The sequence below is a fragment of the Pituophis catenifer genome, unplaced genomic scaffold (assembly GCF_029215685.1).
Source record: "Pituophis catenifer annectens isolate HBS135680 unplaced genomic scaffold, rPitCat1.0.hap2 SCAF_3, whole genome shotgun sequence".
In the NCBI taxonomy this organism is placed as follows: Eukaryota; Metazoa; Chordata; class Lepidosauria; order Squamata; family Colubridae; genus Pituophis; species Pituophis catenifer.
Window position 1 is genome coordinate 174,738,538 of NW_027256883.1, and position 16,980 is coordinate 174,755,517.

The 16,980-nt window shown below is 38.0% G+C and overlaps 1 protein-coding gene across 1 annotated transcript; it reads right to left on the bottom strand.

Moving 5' to 3' along the window:
- Positions 1-5,992: 5,992 nt before the first annotated feature.
- IRF6 (interferon regulatory factor 6) lies at positions 5,993-16,727 on the bottom strand. Its single transcript, XM_070939811.1, has 7 exons — positions 16,554-16,727; positions 15,322-15,526; positions 14,310-14,432; positions 11,076-11,234; positions 8,796-9,188; positions 8,084-8,202; positions 5,993-6,222 (listed from the first exon to the last, which is right to left on the bottom strand). Exons 1-7 carry the CDS (start codon positions 16,725-16,727, stop codon positions 6,001-6,003), a joined length of 1,395 nt encoding a protein of 464 aa, XP_070795912.1. The 3' UTR covers positions 5,993-6,000.
- Between the last annotated feature and the right edge of the window lie 253 nt (positions 16,728-16,980).

A 16,980-nucleotide genomic window follows, 5' to 3' on the forward strand; every position in this document is an offset into this window, starting at 1 on the left:
TACATTTCCGCTTCCTATACCTTAAACCAGAGGTCTTCAAACTTGGCTATGTTGGCTGGAGAATTCTGGGAGTTGAAGTCCACAACTCTTAAAGCTGCAAGTTTGGGGACCCTTTCCTTAAACGAAGGCAACCAACGTGGAGCTAGAAACCGGAGGGAAAAAGGCTGCCTCTCGTCTCACTGCTGACAGCCAGGCCTTAAAGGGACAGGGGAGGATGTGGGAGCGAAGAGCGAGGCTGGCGATCAAAGGTTGCCCGCTAAAATGTACTAAGCTCGGGAGGGGAGGGGAGGGGAGGGGAAAAAGGGAGGAGCGGATTTCGTCCCCCCCCCCACTAAAGCTAACATCTGTATCGCCAGGGACAAGTGTTGCACCAAGAGCTCATTTTGCCCTGACTTGTGCAAGTACCCTGGAATAGCAGCCTCGGGCTCTACAGAAACGGATGTTTCTGTACAGATATCCACAGCAAACTGATTTATCAGGACTACACGCACGCGGTGCTATCGGGCTTCTAACCCTGCCCGCACAGACTGCATTTGTGCCTCAGTTTCATGCCATTCTAATAAGTCATCGTTTTGCGTCTTTGGGGCTCGCTTCCCACCCTCTAGGGCTGATGCATGAGAAGTCTTGAAATGGTGGTTTATCGCTTTGCTCATTAAAAAGGGTTCATCTTATAACTATAGCTTTGTCGCTTGTATCTTACCATTTATATCGTTTACTTAGTATCCTAGTATGATTTATGTTGATTGCTTATTTAGTATCCACGCCTATCACTAAGTGATGTATCTAATGTTTTATGATGAATGTATTTTTAACCTGACAATAGAATAGAATAGAATTCTTTATTGGCCAAGTGTGATTGGACACACAAGGAATTTGTCTTGGTGCTGTAGGAAGTTAGCACCCACCCCTTTCCTGGAAGAGTGAAATATTTTAGGAAATATGAAAAGGCAGAATATTATATTTCCCTGGATGAGAAATATGAGAAGCATATTTTACAGACAAAGCAGCTCCCACCTTCCTGCCCCCCACCCTTTGTCAATGGGCCATTAAGGCCTGGGCCAGTCTATTCTACATAACAAAGATCTGCCTCCTTCAGGCAGAGCCATAGTAGGAATTGCCAAAGATGGGATTAGCCCTCTACACAATAGCAGCAGAAACTCACCACATGTGACCTGGGAAGCACATGTGACCATCAGCCAGCAAGGCCCCCACCCCCTGGGAGTCTGACAACCAATCAGGATACTCTTTCGGGGCCCCAAGAAATGCAGAGCCAGAGAGAGCATAAAACCCCGAAGATTTACTGTATCAGCCCTTTTCTGTTCAGGAACTCAAGCCATGTGATCCTGTCCACCATTAAACCATCTTTCCAAGCAGTCTCCATGTTTCCAGTGTCTGTTTTCCCCACTTGGAGCAGAACCTAGAAGGATGTTTCTTCCAACAGTGCATATGCTCTCAGTGTACATAAAAGAAAAGATGCATTCGTCAAGAATCATAAGGTACAACACTTAATGATAGTCATAGGGTAGAAATAAGCAATCAAATCATATTAGGAAACAGTCAATATAAATCATAAGGATACCAGCAACAAGGTTATAGTCATACAATCATAAGTGGGAGGAGATGGGTAATAGGAACGATGAGAAGGTTAATAGTAATGCAGACTTAGTGAATAGTTGGACAGTGTTGAGGGAATTATTTGTTTAGCAGTGATGGCATTTGGGAAAAAACTGTTCTTGTCTAGTTGTTCTGGTGTGCAGTGCTCTCTAGTGTCGTTTTGAGGGTAGGAGTTGAAACAGTTTATGTCCGGGACAGGGTGGATAAAAATCAAAAAAATCAGATACATAAATAATTTAGTTTATTCAGCATGAAATGGAGCTTAGTTATGTAGCATGAGGCTGTATATTCTGCAACACTGGAACTATCAGTGAGTCAACAGTGGGTCAAAGGAATAGCAGAGATGACAGTTGCTCTTTAAAAATTATGATTTAAATCGAGTTGATTTAAATCAAGCCTTTTTACTAGTGATTTAAATCATGATTTAAATTGTGATTTAAATCAACTCGATTTAAATCAAATCCACCCTGGTCCAGGATGTGAGGGGTCTGTAAATATTTTCACAGCCCTCTTTTTGATTTATGCAGGATACAGGTCCTCAATGGAAGGCAGGTTGGTAGTAATTGTTTTTTTCTGCAGCTCTAATTATCCTTTGAATTCTGTATCTGTCTTGTTGGGTTGCAGAACCAAACCAGGCAGTTATAGATAATGATCTATCACTATTGTTGTATGTACACTGAGAGTTTATGCACCGGAACAAATTCCTTGTGTGTCTAATCACATTTGGCCAAAAAAGAATTCTAATTCTAATATGAGGAGAGAATATCAGAGTTGGAAGGGACCTTGGAAGTCTCCTAGTCCAACTCGCTGCTCAAGCAGAAGACCCTATGCCATTTCAGACAAATGGTTGTCTGAATCGTGTTGTAACTTTGAAGAGAACTAATGAATTTGAGCATTTCTGAACATTTGACTTCACAACTATTATAGCTACTAGATCTGAGCTGGCAAAATCTAGACACTCGCTAGCTATACAGCATTTAAACTGTTTTAACTTTTGTCCATCATCTAATGGTTACGTTTCTTGGCACCTTGTAGCCCTAATATCTACACTATTTAGTAAACAGGAGAGGACAAAGAGTGGTAAGCTCATGATGGTAGTTCACTTGATCTGTATTTGGTTTTTACTGGAAGCCATTCACAAACTGGCTTCATGAAAAAGTCGGAAGTAGATACCAAAAAAAAGTGCACATTTTCATGTATGCTATCATAATGCTCTTGTGTAAAGTAGGCCATTTTGCAAGGCTATTTAGTAAGACAATAGACAATATTCCAACTATTCCATTTATTGTAGAAAAAAGCAGCTATGAAAACATTTTAATATACACATGATTTTCAAAACAAGAAGTTCCAAATCAAACACTTAGTAGAAAGCAGAATGCCAATTATATTTGGAATGCAAAATAGGTTTGATTCAGTTATATGTAACTGCTACTTAGCAAAAATGTAGGTGTATCCGATGCTAAGATAATACAATATGATGTGCTATATGAAAATATATTTTCTATCATAGTCTGTCTACAATTAAACTACAATTACAATTTTAAAATTGCCATATTTTATTATAATTAAACATTGCAATTAAAAAGGTAAAAATACAAACAAAAAAAGTGCATAAAGAAAGAAAAATAAAAATATAGTAAAGAAATATATATATAAAGAAATGACCTTCCCTTTAATCACAAGCTTAAACAATTTTAGTAACATCACCCTTTCTTAAAAAACAACACCTGAACTCTTTTCTCTGTATTTCATCTCTTATTTATAAACAGATTTTTAAAATCTTGCCATGCAGTCCTGGTCTGCATAAAGGTTACCAGATATAACAACATATCTAGTTTAACCTACTTTATATTCCTGTCTTTTACTTTTTAACAACCTTAATCTTTCATCTTTTCAAATAATGTCCTAGAACTTGATCTCTTTTCTCTTTATTGTCCCTTCTCACAAAATTTTTCAAAGCTTTAACAGATCTCTTTTGTAAATAAAGTATAGGATAATTATCCAGGCCACTTTTTGGCTTATTTGTGTATCCCTTTTAATTCTGAGTGTGAGTCTGTCACCTGCACCTCTATAACTGTTTGGTTCTGCAACCCAACAAGACAGACACAGACTTCAGAGGATAATTAGAACTGCAGAAAAAACAATTACTATCAACCTGCATTCCATTGAGGACCTGTATACTGCACGAGTCAAAAAGAGGGCTGTGAAAATATTTACAGACCCCTCACATCCTGGACATAAACTGTTTCAAATCCTACCTTCAAAACTACACTATAGGGCTCTGCACACCAGAATAACTAGACACAAGAACAGTTTTTTCCCGAACACCATCACTCTGCTAAACAAATAATTCCCTCAACAATGTCAAACTATTCACTAAGTCTGCATTACTATTAATCTTCTCATCGTTCCTATCACCCATCTCCTCCCACTTATGACTGTATGACTGTAACCTTGTTGCTGGTATCCTTACAATTTATATTGACTGTTTCCTAATATGATTTGATTGCTTATTTGTTCCCTATGACAATCATTAAGTGTTGTACCTTATGATTCTTAATGAATGTATCTTTTTTTTTATGTACACTGAGAGCATATGCACCAAGACAAATTCTTTGTGTGTCCAATCACACTTGGCCAATAAAGAATTATAATCTAATCTAATTATTAAAACATCATCTGGTTTCATATGTCCAGTATAGGATACTTTTCCATGTCATTGTTGTAGCCTACCATTTTTAAATCTTTTAGATCAGTCTCAGTCTTGTCCAATAAAACTTGTTCCTCTTCCATAACATCTTTTAAAAAGTTTAACTATAATGCCAGATGCTCTTAAAATTTATTTCTGCATCTGTTGTTCAAAAGTATCCTTCCATATGCCTAATGTTAAAGTATTTTGCTCTATTCTGTGTTAGTAAGCCAAATGTAACTTGCCATTTAATTCTAATATTTAATTCTTTCTGATTTCCCCCTAATGTCCAACATTCAACGTTTCATCCCAATATTTTAGGTATTTATTTTTCGATGGGAAGAATTCTGATAATTCCAAAATTTGATTTCAAATCCATCTTTCATTTGTATCTTTCCAAAATTAGCATTCTAATTACTCTTTTGCTATTCAAAAAAAAAAAGTCCTTAAACTTGTTTTTAAAACTATTTTGCTAAGAATTGAAGCAAAGTAACTTGGTGTTAAAAGGTTCCTAATAACTGTAAAACAGTTAACAATTTGCTAAAGTGATATTTGAAAAAGAAGAAAGCACACCTAGTGTTCTTTTAAAGGTGCCAACTATGATATGAACAAAGATAGCTTTCCCTCAGCTCTAAACCTGCAAAACACACTGTCTTGCAGTCTGTTCATAAGGAACAGCTGTCAGGAGAAGTTACAAGCCAATTTCAAGAAAAATTATAAAGTGCCAGTTTATTTTTTGCCTCTTCATTCTGCCATGGTCTGCAATTCACTATTTCTTCTCCGGAAGTCCTAAAATTGCCATATTTACAACAGACTGAATTAGCTTTTGTCACAATATTCATTTTGTGTATTCACATTTTGGCAACATTCATTAAAAAAAAAAAAACTTTCCACACATGCTGTCTTGTATCTTCTACCAATGTGACAATTTAATTCAGTTAGAAACACCTGACTGCATTTGAACAATTTTTTCACACTGTACAAGTAAATTACATGTTGGGCTACAGCATTCAATACAGAAAAACATGAAAAGGGCTTCTATTTTATCAAACTTAATATCTATTATTAAGTCTTTGTTCTCTCTTTCAATTGGTTTTAAATTTTAAACTTTAAACTTTAACTTTAAACTTTAATTTTAAAACATCCTAAGCTTTCTAGCTTAAAATTTGTGCATTTTCTCATTTGTAGAGAAATAATAAAACAACAATCAATCAACAGAATAAAACAGCCTACTGTTAATTATCAGGTCACTATTTTGAAACAAATTTAGTTCGTAGTGGTTACATATTTCACATGTAGCAACAGCAAGAGGGGTATTTGTTTTTTAAAGTCATCGTGAATTAATGCATTTAAACTGTGTTCTAAAAATACTCTAAGAATAAAGCAGGAGTGAAGTTAATAAGTAAAAAGACAAAAAAGCACCACAGCATTACATGCAAGCAAGGAAAAGTTTAAAGCTTTATATTTATATAGTTATATTTATAAAAGTGAAAACAACTAGAGAAATATGTGTGTCTTACATGTATTTAACTAGGATCAACTTTTGCTAAATTGTTTAAGACAATTACATTGTATATCAATGTTCCTCATTAAAATATTACACACTGAAGAGATATTTAAAAGTGTTCTTATTTCAATTAATTTCAATCTAGAAATGAAGAATCCAGACAATTGCTTGGTTATCCAACACTGGGACATCACTGTGCTGTGAGGGGTGGGGCCATCTGCATATTTGGTGGCTGCACCGGCCAACCTTCTTGGTGATTCTGCAGCAGACGGTAGAGTTGTTTCAGCTGGGCAACAATGTTATCCTTGATATCCGGGATAGAGATCTGTAGACGCACACTGCCACTGTCAAAAGAGCGGGTGAAGTCACCAGAGAACATTTCATAGATCATCCGTGCTACAATTGGAATTATCTGTTTGAAAAGAAAGTTCGTGTTAATCTAATAAAAGATGATCAAATCCTAAAAGTTCATCTGGGAACCTAGAATAAACCAAATGCTCAAGCTGGTGAAGACTATTGAGAAATGTACTCTTGATTGATCACATTTACACTCCCGCATAATCTCTAAGGATTCACAGTGCTTCCTAAAGTTAGAAGTATACATTTAGAGTTTATATGACTTGCATCTTTGAGATCAAAATCATGAAAACACTTCAGGACAGAGGTAGAAAAACAATGCAGCAACTATCAGCATTCTATCCAGCACTGAAATGGAAAAAGAAAGGTAGTGTTCCATCCCAAAGGTGCTTTTCAAAAGGCAACTAGAACTTTGATTTTTTTTTCCTTGAAAAGGTTTCGCTTCTTATCCAAGAAGCTTCTTCAGTTCAGAACTGGATGAGAAGTGAAAGATTTTCAAGGAACAAACTAAGGAAGTCCAGTTGCCTTTTGAAAAGCACCTTTGGAACAACCATGACCTGGATGATTGAAAATCTCCATAGACATGTAGTATTCCATCAAAACATTATTAGCTACTATAGATTATGTCACCAGTAAACAGTCCTGCAATGAAGAGGAGCCATGGCAGGAACAAATGCGCCAACAACTATGTAACAACTGCTATACCATGAGCTATTTTAAAACAACTGTTTCCAAGGATATTAGGGTGCATGATTGATTTCCATTAATGCAAATCCAAGTCTGCGATTTCTACAGTCCACACTATACTTCATGTTTAAGCTAAACCTGCTCAGATCCAGCACTAACATAGCAAGACAAAGGTGCTTTGCATAGCAGCAAGAGAACAGCAATAGAGTAGTATCAGATAGATACTAAAAAGGAATAAAATGTTTTGTCTTTCATGGAATTAAAATTGTATAATAATTTCTATGGGATTATTTGAGCTGTAGATCTGCATCCTTATGGCCAGATTCACAACTGAGTAAATCACAATCATTAGATTCATACAGTTTTCTAGGTATGTTCTGTAATATAGAAAACATAGTATTTTGGTTTGTATAGCATAGACAAGTAATATTATGGCTGGTCAGCACATGGTTAGCCCAATGAGTCAAGACTCTTTCCTTGACCATCATTTATACACAGGTAAAACAATTATTATTTTGGTAATTAGTTAATAGAGGTATTCACTGACTATATAGGTTATAGTCACTTTAAATTACTTCTGGCATACAATACTTGTAGTCTTTCATTTGAATTGTTAGGTAATTTCTTACAAGATTAATTCTGATCAAAGTGAGTAGGAATTGGTGTCAAAAGATAAAAAGTTCGGACTATTTACTCTGACTGTAATGACAGTGATAGATCAACAGAAATCAAATTAGAAACTTGATTCTTCAGATACACTGCTACCATTACTAAATGGGAAAGATCTCCCTCCCAGAATCAGTCATTCCATTTCAGTCTCATTTTATTGGGTCTCATTCAGTCCATTACATATTCAGAACATCGGTAGCCTCATTATATTAGATGAAAAGGAAACGGATTATATTAGATGAAAACGACTGTGAACTTTCATTCTCAGATTTACTTGTATTAAACAAAGTTTGAAAAGGGGTGTCATTACATTAAGAGTCTTTCCTTTGGCTCATCTTGCTCAATACAAGAAAACCTGAAAACAAGAAATGAAATCTGTGAACTGTTGAACTAGGAGCTCTGGCTCTTTATACCCTTTATCTGGCTCTTTTATACCCCCCTATATCCCAAAAGAACCCATGAAACAGATTTTACACGTTCTAAGTGAAGACTTATTCTATGATAGATGCAACTGCAGGAGTAGTAGCATACAGTATTTTTGCAATAAATTGTCTTCTTACCTGAACAACAATCAGCTTTCGCTCTTTTGATTTTCCATCTGGCCATTCTTCTCCAAAACAAAAGTAGATCTCATATGGTGGCTGTTTACTAATCTGTCCTTTCTGATGGGCAATTAGCTCTAAATTTAGAGGAAGAATGTGAAAAGGAGAGACAGAGTATGTAATAAATTACATTATTATGATAAAAGAACAGATTAGTTATGTCTGGTAAAATATACAGTATGTGTATTTGGAAATGACATATGTGAAGAAATTACTGGAAGCAATTTATCCTACCCTCACCTTCCCATTGTATCAATTGATCCCCATAATGGCATTTGCTTTCAGTTAGATTTTAAAATCAGATCAGTGCAAAAATGAACTACAATAGAACAGGTAGCTGCTCATACCATTTCACTCATAACTTTCAACAACATGAAGATGTATAGAATGAATGACACCAGAGACCCATTTGGGCCAAAAAGAAAGAAACCTTTGCTTTAATTGAGTATATTAAATTGAATCCATATCCCTTCACATTTTCTGGCATATAGAAAACAAAGCTATGCACTGTAAACCCAGCAGGGACTAACTACAAAAACAGCTGTATCCACTCTAATGCTAACAGAGATACAGCCCTAGCTGTATTAATCCATACAAGATTACAAGGTTAAAATAAACAGTACTGCTAGTTATTCACGGATAGTGATACAAAGGCATTAGAGCTACTCACCACTTAGAAATGTTTCCAAACAAAAGAGCTTAACTCTCTTCTGTCTTTCAATTAAATTTGGTGTGGTAGAGGAAGGTGCACATGGCCCAGACCAATATACTTTGCACTGGCAAAGCCTGATAGCATAGATAGCATGACCACTGACTTCTAGTATTAGCCCTCTGTCCATTACATCAAGCAGTCGACTGGTGAACAGCTTTTGTTTTTCATTTGGGATGGATTCAGGCCCTGGAAACTTGACTTGCTCCAAATTAATCGGCCCAAAGAGTTCTTCTTGATCTGGCATAGGACCTAATTCTCCATAGAAAAGTCTGCAGCCTTGGGGGTTGCTCACAGTCATTGTCTGCCCAAACTCCTTGCCACGATATTCAAACTTGATTTCAAGATCTGTCACTTAAGAAAAATATATTATTAATGTATCAGAGGTATAGTAGGAACCATAATTGCACTGCACCATATCTAACTAAATAAATAAAATCAACACAAAATAGGACTGACTACTGGTATTAGGAAACAAAAGATATAATTTGCCATAATTACAAAAAAAAAAAACCAAAATCCTAACAAATCAAGGAGTCATGGATTGTAAAATAAAGCAAAGTTACTGTTAAAAGACCTGCCATTATATGAATCTAGTGCTTACCCATAGCAACAATCTAACCACTTGTTATGCACAATGGCTACCCAATTAATGACAAGTTACTCTAACATCATTAACCAACAGTTCAACAGTTTTCAACTATAAGTAGTCCTTGCTTAACAACCATTTGTTCAGTGCCTGTTTGAAAATACGATGGAACTGAACTAGGGACTTATGATCTATGCCTGAAATTGCAAACACTGTAGCACTTTTCCAATGAGATGATAAAAATGTGGGTGTTTGGTGATGCAGGCCTTGAGATCATGGGGGTGCTGCAATGCTATTCCACCTATGTCCCCCTCTCTTGCATCTGAAATATAGGCCCAGGATCTTTGACAATCTCAGCCAGCTGCCACTGCCCCAAGCCTTGATGTCAGCCTCAACACCACCAACTGCCAAGCAGAAATGCCACCATGAACCATTCTCCAAGGAAGCAAACCTTAGGAAATTATATGATTGCCCCCATTTCCCAGCATTCCCCAAAATCTTCCATCTTCAGGTGTTTTTCTCCTCCGATGAGAGGCCAAGGCTCCCAGTCACAAGAGGCCTTTCCCAGAACTGTCTTGAAGCCAATTCTAGAAGGCCTATGGAAGCCATCTGAACTGTGGGCCATGTGAGCCTCTCAGTAGCAAAAAAAAAACAACAAAAAAAAAAAACTCCTGAAAGTAAGCGATGCACAGTGAGGAAAACTGTGCCATTCTCCAAGGTGTGTGAACTTTGGGGAATGGCACAATTGCCGCTGCAGCCCAGTGCTGCTGAAGAAATGCCACATGTTGCTTACCTTCAGCAGTTTTTCTTTTGCTGTTGAGAGGCCCATGCAGTCTATCCAATGTTTCAGAAGGCTTCTGAAGCCCCACTAGCTCTAAGGAGGGTTCAGGAAAGAAGGCCCGGTGCAATTGAGAGCCGCCTTGGATAAGCTGCACAAGCCTCTCAACAGCAGGACACACATTTCTGAAAGCAAGCAGTCTGCAGCACATTGCTAGGAACATTGGGCAATAGTGGCAATTATGCCGCTTCCCAGGACTTTTGTGCCTTGGAGAACAGTGTGAGTGGCATTTTTGAGTGACAGCAACAGCGCTATGGCTGACATTTAAACCTGGGGCAGTAGCAGATGGCTGAGACTCTAAAGGATCCAAGCCTCTATTTCAGGTTTAGGCCCCCCTGCTTCTACTGAGAAATGCCACACCGCAGGGCTGTGCTACACTGTAGCATCCTCCCAGCTTGTCCATGCCCTACGCTGGACCTCACAGGACTTTCCCCATCTGAGGCCTCCTCAAGCTCAGTTTAATGATTGCAACTGCAAGTGCTGAGATGATGGTCATGGACCAAAGTGGTCACATAGGCATCTCACTTAATAACTGCAAGATAGTATGACCAAATTCCAGTTTCAATTGTGGTCATAGGACAAGGACCCCATGCAGGTTTCTTTTACCAGCTGATGCCAATAAATGTATTTTAAATCAGAATTGTTTCCTGCCCAGACCAATTTGAATAACAGCTGAAGAATGTTTGTATTTGTTCAACAAGTCTTCCAGAAATGCAGCTTATTTAATAGAGGTGAGACTCAAGACTTTCCAAACAAAAGAGTGCATGATTTGTCATCTATTTATTCTAGTGGCTCCTGAACTAAAAAGACTTACTAGGAAGAGAGCTAATCCAAAGTTCAGGAGAGCTGTACATATCATGCTGTAGAGCTGGCAAGGCAGGAGGCATTGGCATCTCGATATCTTCAGGTTCATTCTTTGGCCACACAGCTTCAGGGCTACAGGTCTCTGCACTGGCAGGAGCCATTGGGGAATCTAAGTAAAATAAATGAAATGTAATTATGTAATCCCCACTGCTTTCTAACATTTATAAAAAGATTCAATCATTTTCATATCAGACAAGCAGGTATCATTAGACTTCCTTATGCAAGTTAATACAATTAACCTTGTACCATTGGAATTTTACCTCTCTTTTCATCTACCCTGATAATCTAAATTGAAAGCTTGAATTCTTTTCTTCTAGTAAGTCTTTTATTAGTGCAATCTAACACTTCTGGTCTATAATTCCCAGGATTGTCAGCCAAGTGAAAGATGGTAGTCCTAAAGCCAAACATAACTATATATTTCTAATCAGCATAGCTATGGAGCTGCTTTGTGGGTGCCTCAACCCTTTCCTCACTGCAATTTAACATCAACCTGAAGCTACTGGATAAGGTCATGGAGTGGGGATTCACAAATATGCCGATAATACCAAGTTCTGCATCTCCTCTCTGAACCAACCAAGTGATGGCCCCAAGTGTTCCCAGCACCTGGAACTTGTGAGGATTTGAATGGCAGAGGACAGGCTTCAACTCAGCTTTGGCCAGATGGAGTCACTGTAGGTTTTAAGGCCTCCTGGTTCTGGGATTTTTCCAGCTTTAACTCAGCATGGGAGTAGCATGGGAGTAGACTTCCTCAGCCAGAGCTGGTATGCAGAGTTGATTTGATTTGATTTTTGATTTTATTACATTTCTATACCGCCCTTCTCCCGAAGGACTCAGGGCGGTGTACAGCCATATTAAAACAAACTCATCACAAAAATTAAAAACCGTTAAAATAAATTAAAGCAATTTGGCTGTTATTAAAACCCTTAGCTAAAACCCCTTTAAAACCAATTAAAACCCATTAAAATTAATTTATTCGGTCAGGCCGGCTGGATTGAACAATAGAGTCTTGAGAGCACGACGGAAGGCGCGGTGGTCGGGGATCCTTCTTATATCCAGGGGCAGCTCATTCCATAGGGCAGGAATCCCCATAGAGAAGGCTCTCCCCCTGGGGGTCGCCAGCCAACATTGCTTGGCCAACGGCACCCTGAGGAGGCCCTCTCTGTGAGAGTGTATCGGACAGTGGGAGGCATTCGGTGGTAGAAGGCGGTCCTGTAGGTATCCCGGTCCTAAGCCATGGAGCGCTTTGAAGATGGTGACAAGCACCTTGAAACGCACCCAGAAGACCACTTGGAGCCAGTGCAGCTCGCGCAAGAGAGGTGTTACCCGGGAGCGACGAGTCACTCCCATAACCACTCGCGCAGCCACATTCTGGACCAGTTGGAGCCTCCGAGTGCTCCTCAAGGGGAGCCCCATGTAGAGAGATATGGGGAGTTGGTATGCAGTCTACCACAACTTTTGCTCCTGCTCAAAGAGCTGTGGCAACTGTGGCCAAAAAGATTTTGCACAGGTTTGTCTTATGCACCAATTGTACCCATTCCTGAACTGGGAGGCCTTAGTCATGGTGACTCATTCCTAGAGCCTGGATTAGACTTCTCTGTCACTGCATGTCAGGGAATGTATGTGTCTGTAGTTCAGAGATAGTTGCGTAGCTGCTACATTTATACATCTGCAAATGTTAACATTCTGGCTAGGGGGTGCTCAAACAACAAAGTACAGAACAGGAAGTCGTATCAACCAATCAGCATGCAGGACGTGCACTTCCAGACAATAGTCACTTGGGATTTGGGAAGTGTGCACATCAGCCTCTCTGTAGCCATCTGCAACCTACACTTACCCATCAACCCTAAATCAAGCTTCAGTCACCTCCTGTTTGGATTACTGTGTCACACTCTACATGGAGCTACCCTTGAAGAGCATTTGGAAGCTACAGCTGCTCGAAAATGCAGCCCTGCAGGCAGGTTTTCTGCAGGGCTGCAGGGTATAGTGTTTCTCATTATACCCATGTAACACCACTGCCCCATGGGCTGCACTGGCTCCCAGTAGGCTTCCAGGTGCAATTTAAGGTGCCGGTGGTCATCATCTATAAAACCACCTACAGCATAGGGCAGGGTTGCTACTGGACCGAAAGAGAAGATCAAAAGAGAAAAGAAAGCTTTAGATACAAAGCATATAAAAAAAATGTGTCACTTGTAGATTAAGAAAATGTTTTTTAAAAAAAAATAACTACATGGCACCATCAAAATGTAATTTCAACAAGCTCTAAGTCTAGAAAATTAATACAGAGATATTTGTTGAACCAATGATGCATTAAAACCTGAAAAACCTGAACTTAGCTCCAGGGAATTCCAAGACTTTTAAAGCTGTTATATACTGCCTTTGCCAGGAAGGTGTGTCTGTCCCTGTTATGCACTGGGAATTTACCTTCCTCTAATAGAGTACGGTACACAATGTGTATGTGGGAGGGACAGAATGCCTCCATGGAAACATCCTGCTGTGGTCTAGTCTTCTTATCCTGTTTCAAATAGCAGAGGTGGACGCCATATGGCATGCATAAACTTATTTAGGGTTATAAAATATCTGGACAACTAGCAAATAACAGCAAAAGGTTTGATATTTCTGTATCTGTTGCCATCTAGCGGTTGCTCAGATTCCTGCAGAGCAAATACCATTGCTGTAACTTATTCCACCCTTTCATTAATTCCAAAGCTTTGGTGTCACAATCCTCAGGAACCCAATTAAATAAATTCCCAGCAGCAAGGGAGTGTTTTAAAGCCTGACCTGCCTTACATCAGACAGACACGAAGCAAATAAAAGCAGGATTATGCCACACACATTTTGGAAGATATCAAGTCAATAATTAAGATTCTGAATTCCACTTAATATCAGATTAAGTGTCTGCAGAAATGTAAAAAGTATGTCAATAAGTACATACACTTACCTGCATTTTTTAATTAAATATCTAACAGATACATAAAAAGCAGGATGAAAGTATTTACCTAGGAGATCAGCATATACCATTTGTGCTAAATATAAGTTATATCTCTGTAGCATGTTGCATGCTAATTTAGTTGCATCTAGAGATAAATCTTTGCGAAAGGACTTGTCAAAATGTTTAGTTCAACATTAACGAAAAGAAAACAGTATTTTAAAACATAGATTTAAATTGTCAGAATAATCTACTAACCATTGATATTAAGAAATGGAAAACTGTCCTGTATTGCTACATGCTGAGACTCATTTAATTCATCTTCATCTTCATCATCTACATCATTATCCTTTTCATCCCATGGAACTGAACCGGTGGAACCTGGAAAAAATGTAGGAATTGAAATATTGGAAAGTAATTAACAATCTAATTTTTAACAAAACCGAGAAAAAAATTGAATTCTTCTTTAGATCTATGAGAGTGTTGCAGAGTAAATCATTTTTTGGAATTCTTATGCTAAATATTCTTTGGTTTCCAAACATAGGAGTGCTGTGAAATCCAAAATTCATTTTTGGTTCTTAGATCAGGTCTGTTGGCATAAAACAGTTCTCCTAGAGTTTGAGAGTTTCAGGAGAATACTATAATATCTCTCACTGAACTATGTAGCTAGAGTGTTAGAAAGTAAATGGCAGACAAGAAAATTTGCTTTCTCAAATATTTATTGGCCCTTCAGATTCAACAATTAACCCAAGATACTGTATTTCTTCCATGTGCGGACAAAGCCCTATTTAGCAAACACAAAATGTGTAACCAAAGTTTCTAACAAATGCCATCCAGCATTTGAAAGTAGCACTCTTTTTAGAATAGGGGCATTTGTAATGATCCCCTTATTTCAGTTCAAAAATGAAGAGAAAGGAAACCCATGGTCAACCATCAGAGTTGCATTAAAAAAACTAGACCTCCCAAAACCCAAATTTCATGTTCTTACTCTGGATTTTTGCCAGGATGTACCTGAACTTCTACGTTTTTGATTGATTTTGGCTTTAAAAAGGAAGCTGAGCTATTTAGATTGTACCATATAGGTATTAAATCCCTACATATGCAGAATGGATCTTAAGTACAGTCAATTAAATAATACAATGGATAAATTGATTATGCTTGTTCAATATAGTTGCTGTATTCACTTAAACCTTAGTAACCCAGAAAACTAAGACAATTAGTTTAGGATTAGCTATAACCTTCTTTAAACAGAAGTTTCTCTGTTTCTCACCAGGATTAATGATTGGCGTCAGGGATGGTGGGATGTCACATACTTCATAAATTTTAATTGGATTCATTGGCACTTCTTTGGTACCATCGTATATGAGCTTGAATTCACGGCTTTTGTTGAGAGCACACCGGAGTTGGGCTTTCCACTTTGCGGGGTCAGGATCATCAACCCCTTCTTGATACTTTCCTGTTTCCACAGCCCACGCCTGGGAGCAAAGTACATTATGTCAGTTAAGGGTTGTCATCATGCCAGCTTCTGTTGAATTGTGCTGCCAAACAAACTCTCGTCTATAAGATACACCTAGGCAATAAATACTTTCTGCAACAGGTAATTGTTTCCTTTCACCTTTCTAAGAGACACAGATGTCTTTAAACCATTAGGTATTTTCTTTCTCAAGCTTTTTCTAACAAGACACCTGACTATGTTAAAACAAATCAACTCAATGTTACAATTTCTTTTTTTAAAAATGCGGAATTGCATTCCAGGTTTATCTAGATAAAATTAATTCACTATCTTCAGGAATAAAAGAAAAGAGCATGCATTGCTGAAATTTACTTCATGAGAACAAGTGTACAATTTTTAAAAAAATCCAGATGAATACAATCCTCAGCAAAATGCTGAGAAGAAAATCCAACATGAATGAGGCTAACTCCGAAGAAAGTTAGATGCCTAAGATAAGGAACTTTAGCAACAAGTGACAAGAACAGAGGTGAAGAGTTGAAAAGTAGATAATTAAAACATTGAATCTGAAACTCCTCAGAAGGAAAGCCACAATACTCCAGGAAAATTAGTTCTGCTATAGCACAAAGTACACAGGGTAGGCAGGGATAAGACTGAAGGGGATTTTTATCTACTAAGGACCTGAAACCCTATCTGAATATATTATGTTTTGTATATCACTTTGCCCTTCATTTGTCCCTGTGTGTTAATGCCTTTGTACTGCATGCATGCTTCTCCACCTAGGATTTCAGGTTCAGAATGTGGTTCTGCTGATGAAAACAATGCAGGATATATCTCCATCAGGTTGTATCTCTGAACATGCCAACCATTTTATTGCTTAAAAAACAGCAAATTTAAGATTATATGTATTGTTGCTATACTATTGTTGCTATTATTAATTTCATCCTCCATCCATTGAAGGGGGGGAGAGAAGAGGGAGGGAGGGAGAGAGAGAGAGAGAGCAATCTCATTCTATCATGTAGCATACTAGCAGAACTGTGTTTTTCGGTTACCTTAAAAATTGTATTTTCTTCTTCATGTTGAGGACTATGTCGAGTTGCATGCTTCCAAGGAATTTGAAATCGCTTTGCATCCCTATTAAGCCACAGAAGACCTGAATACATTCCACTGTCTACTTGAGCTACTAGCCAGGGTTTCAGTCGAACTCTACGTGGATGCGATGCCATTATCTAGAAAGATAAAATACACACAGCAAACAATGTATGAAGAGTTTGTAGGAATTCTCATTTTCTAAAGAATAAAGCAATAGAAACCAATTGTGACTGTAATCACATTGCTCTGATTTTCTTGTAACCAACTGTTCTATCAACTCATCTGATTTCTTTGTAGATCAAAAAACAAGCCAACTGAACTTTTTCAATATACTGAGATTACCTACTGTCACATAGGCAAAACAATTGTTCAAACTGAATTAAGTTA

Excerpts from the sequence above, each read along its gene's own strand:
- IRF6 (XM_070939811.1), bottom strand. The coding sequence starts at position 16,727 with ATGGCATCGCATCCACGTAGAGTTCGACTGAAACCCTGGCTAGTAGCT. Across the intron at positions 15,527-16,553 it reads AAGAAAATACAATTTTTAAG|GCGTGGGCTGTGGAAACAGG; the intron begins GTAACCGAAAAA and ends CTTTGCTCCCAG. Across the intron at positions 8,203-8,795 it reads TTTGGAAACATTTCTAAGTG|AGCTAATTGCCCATCAGAAA; the intron begins GTGAGTAGCTCT and ends CTCTAAATTTAG.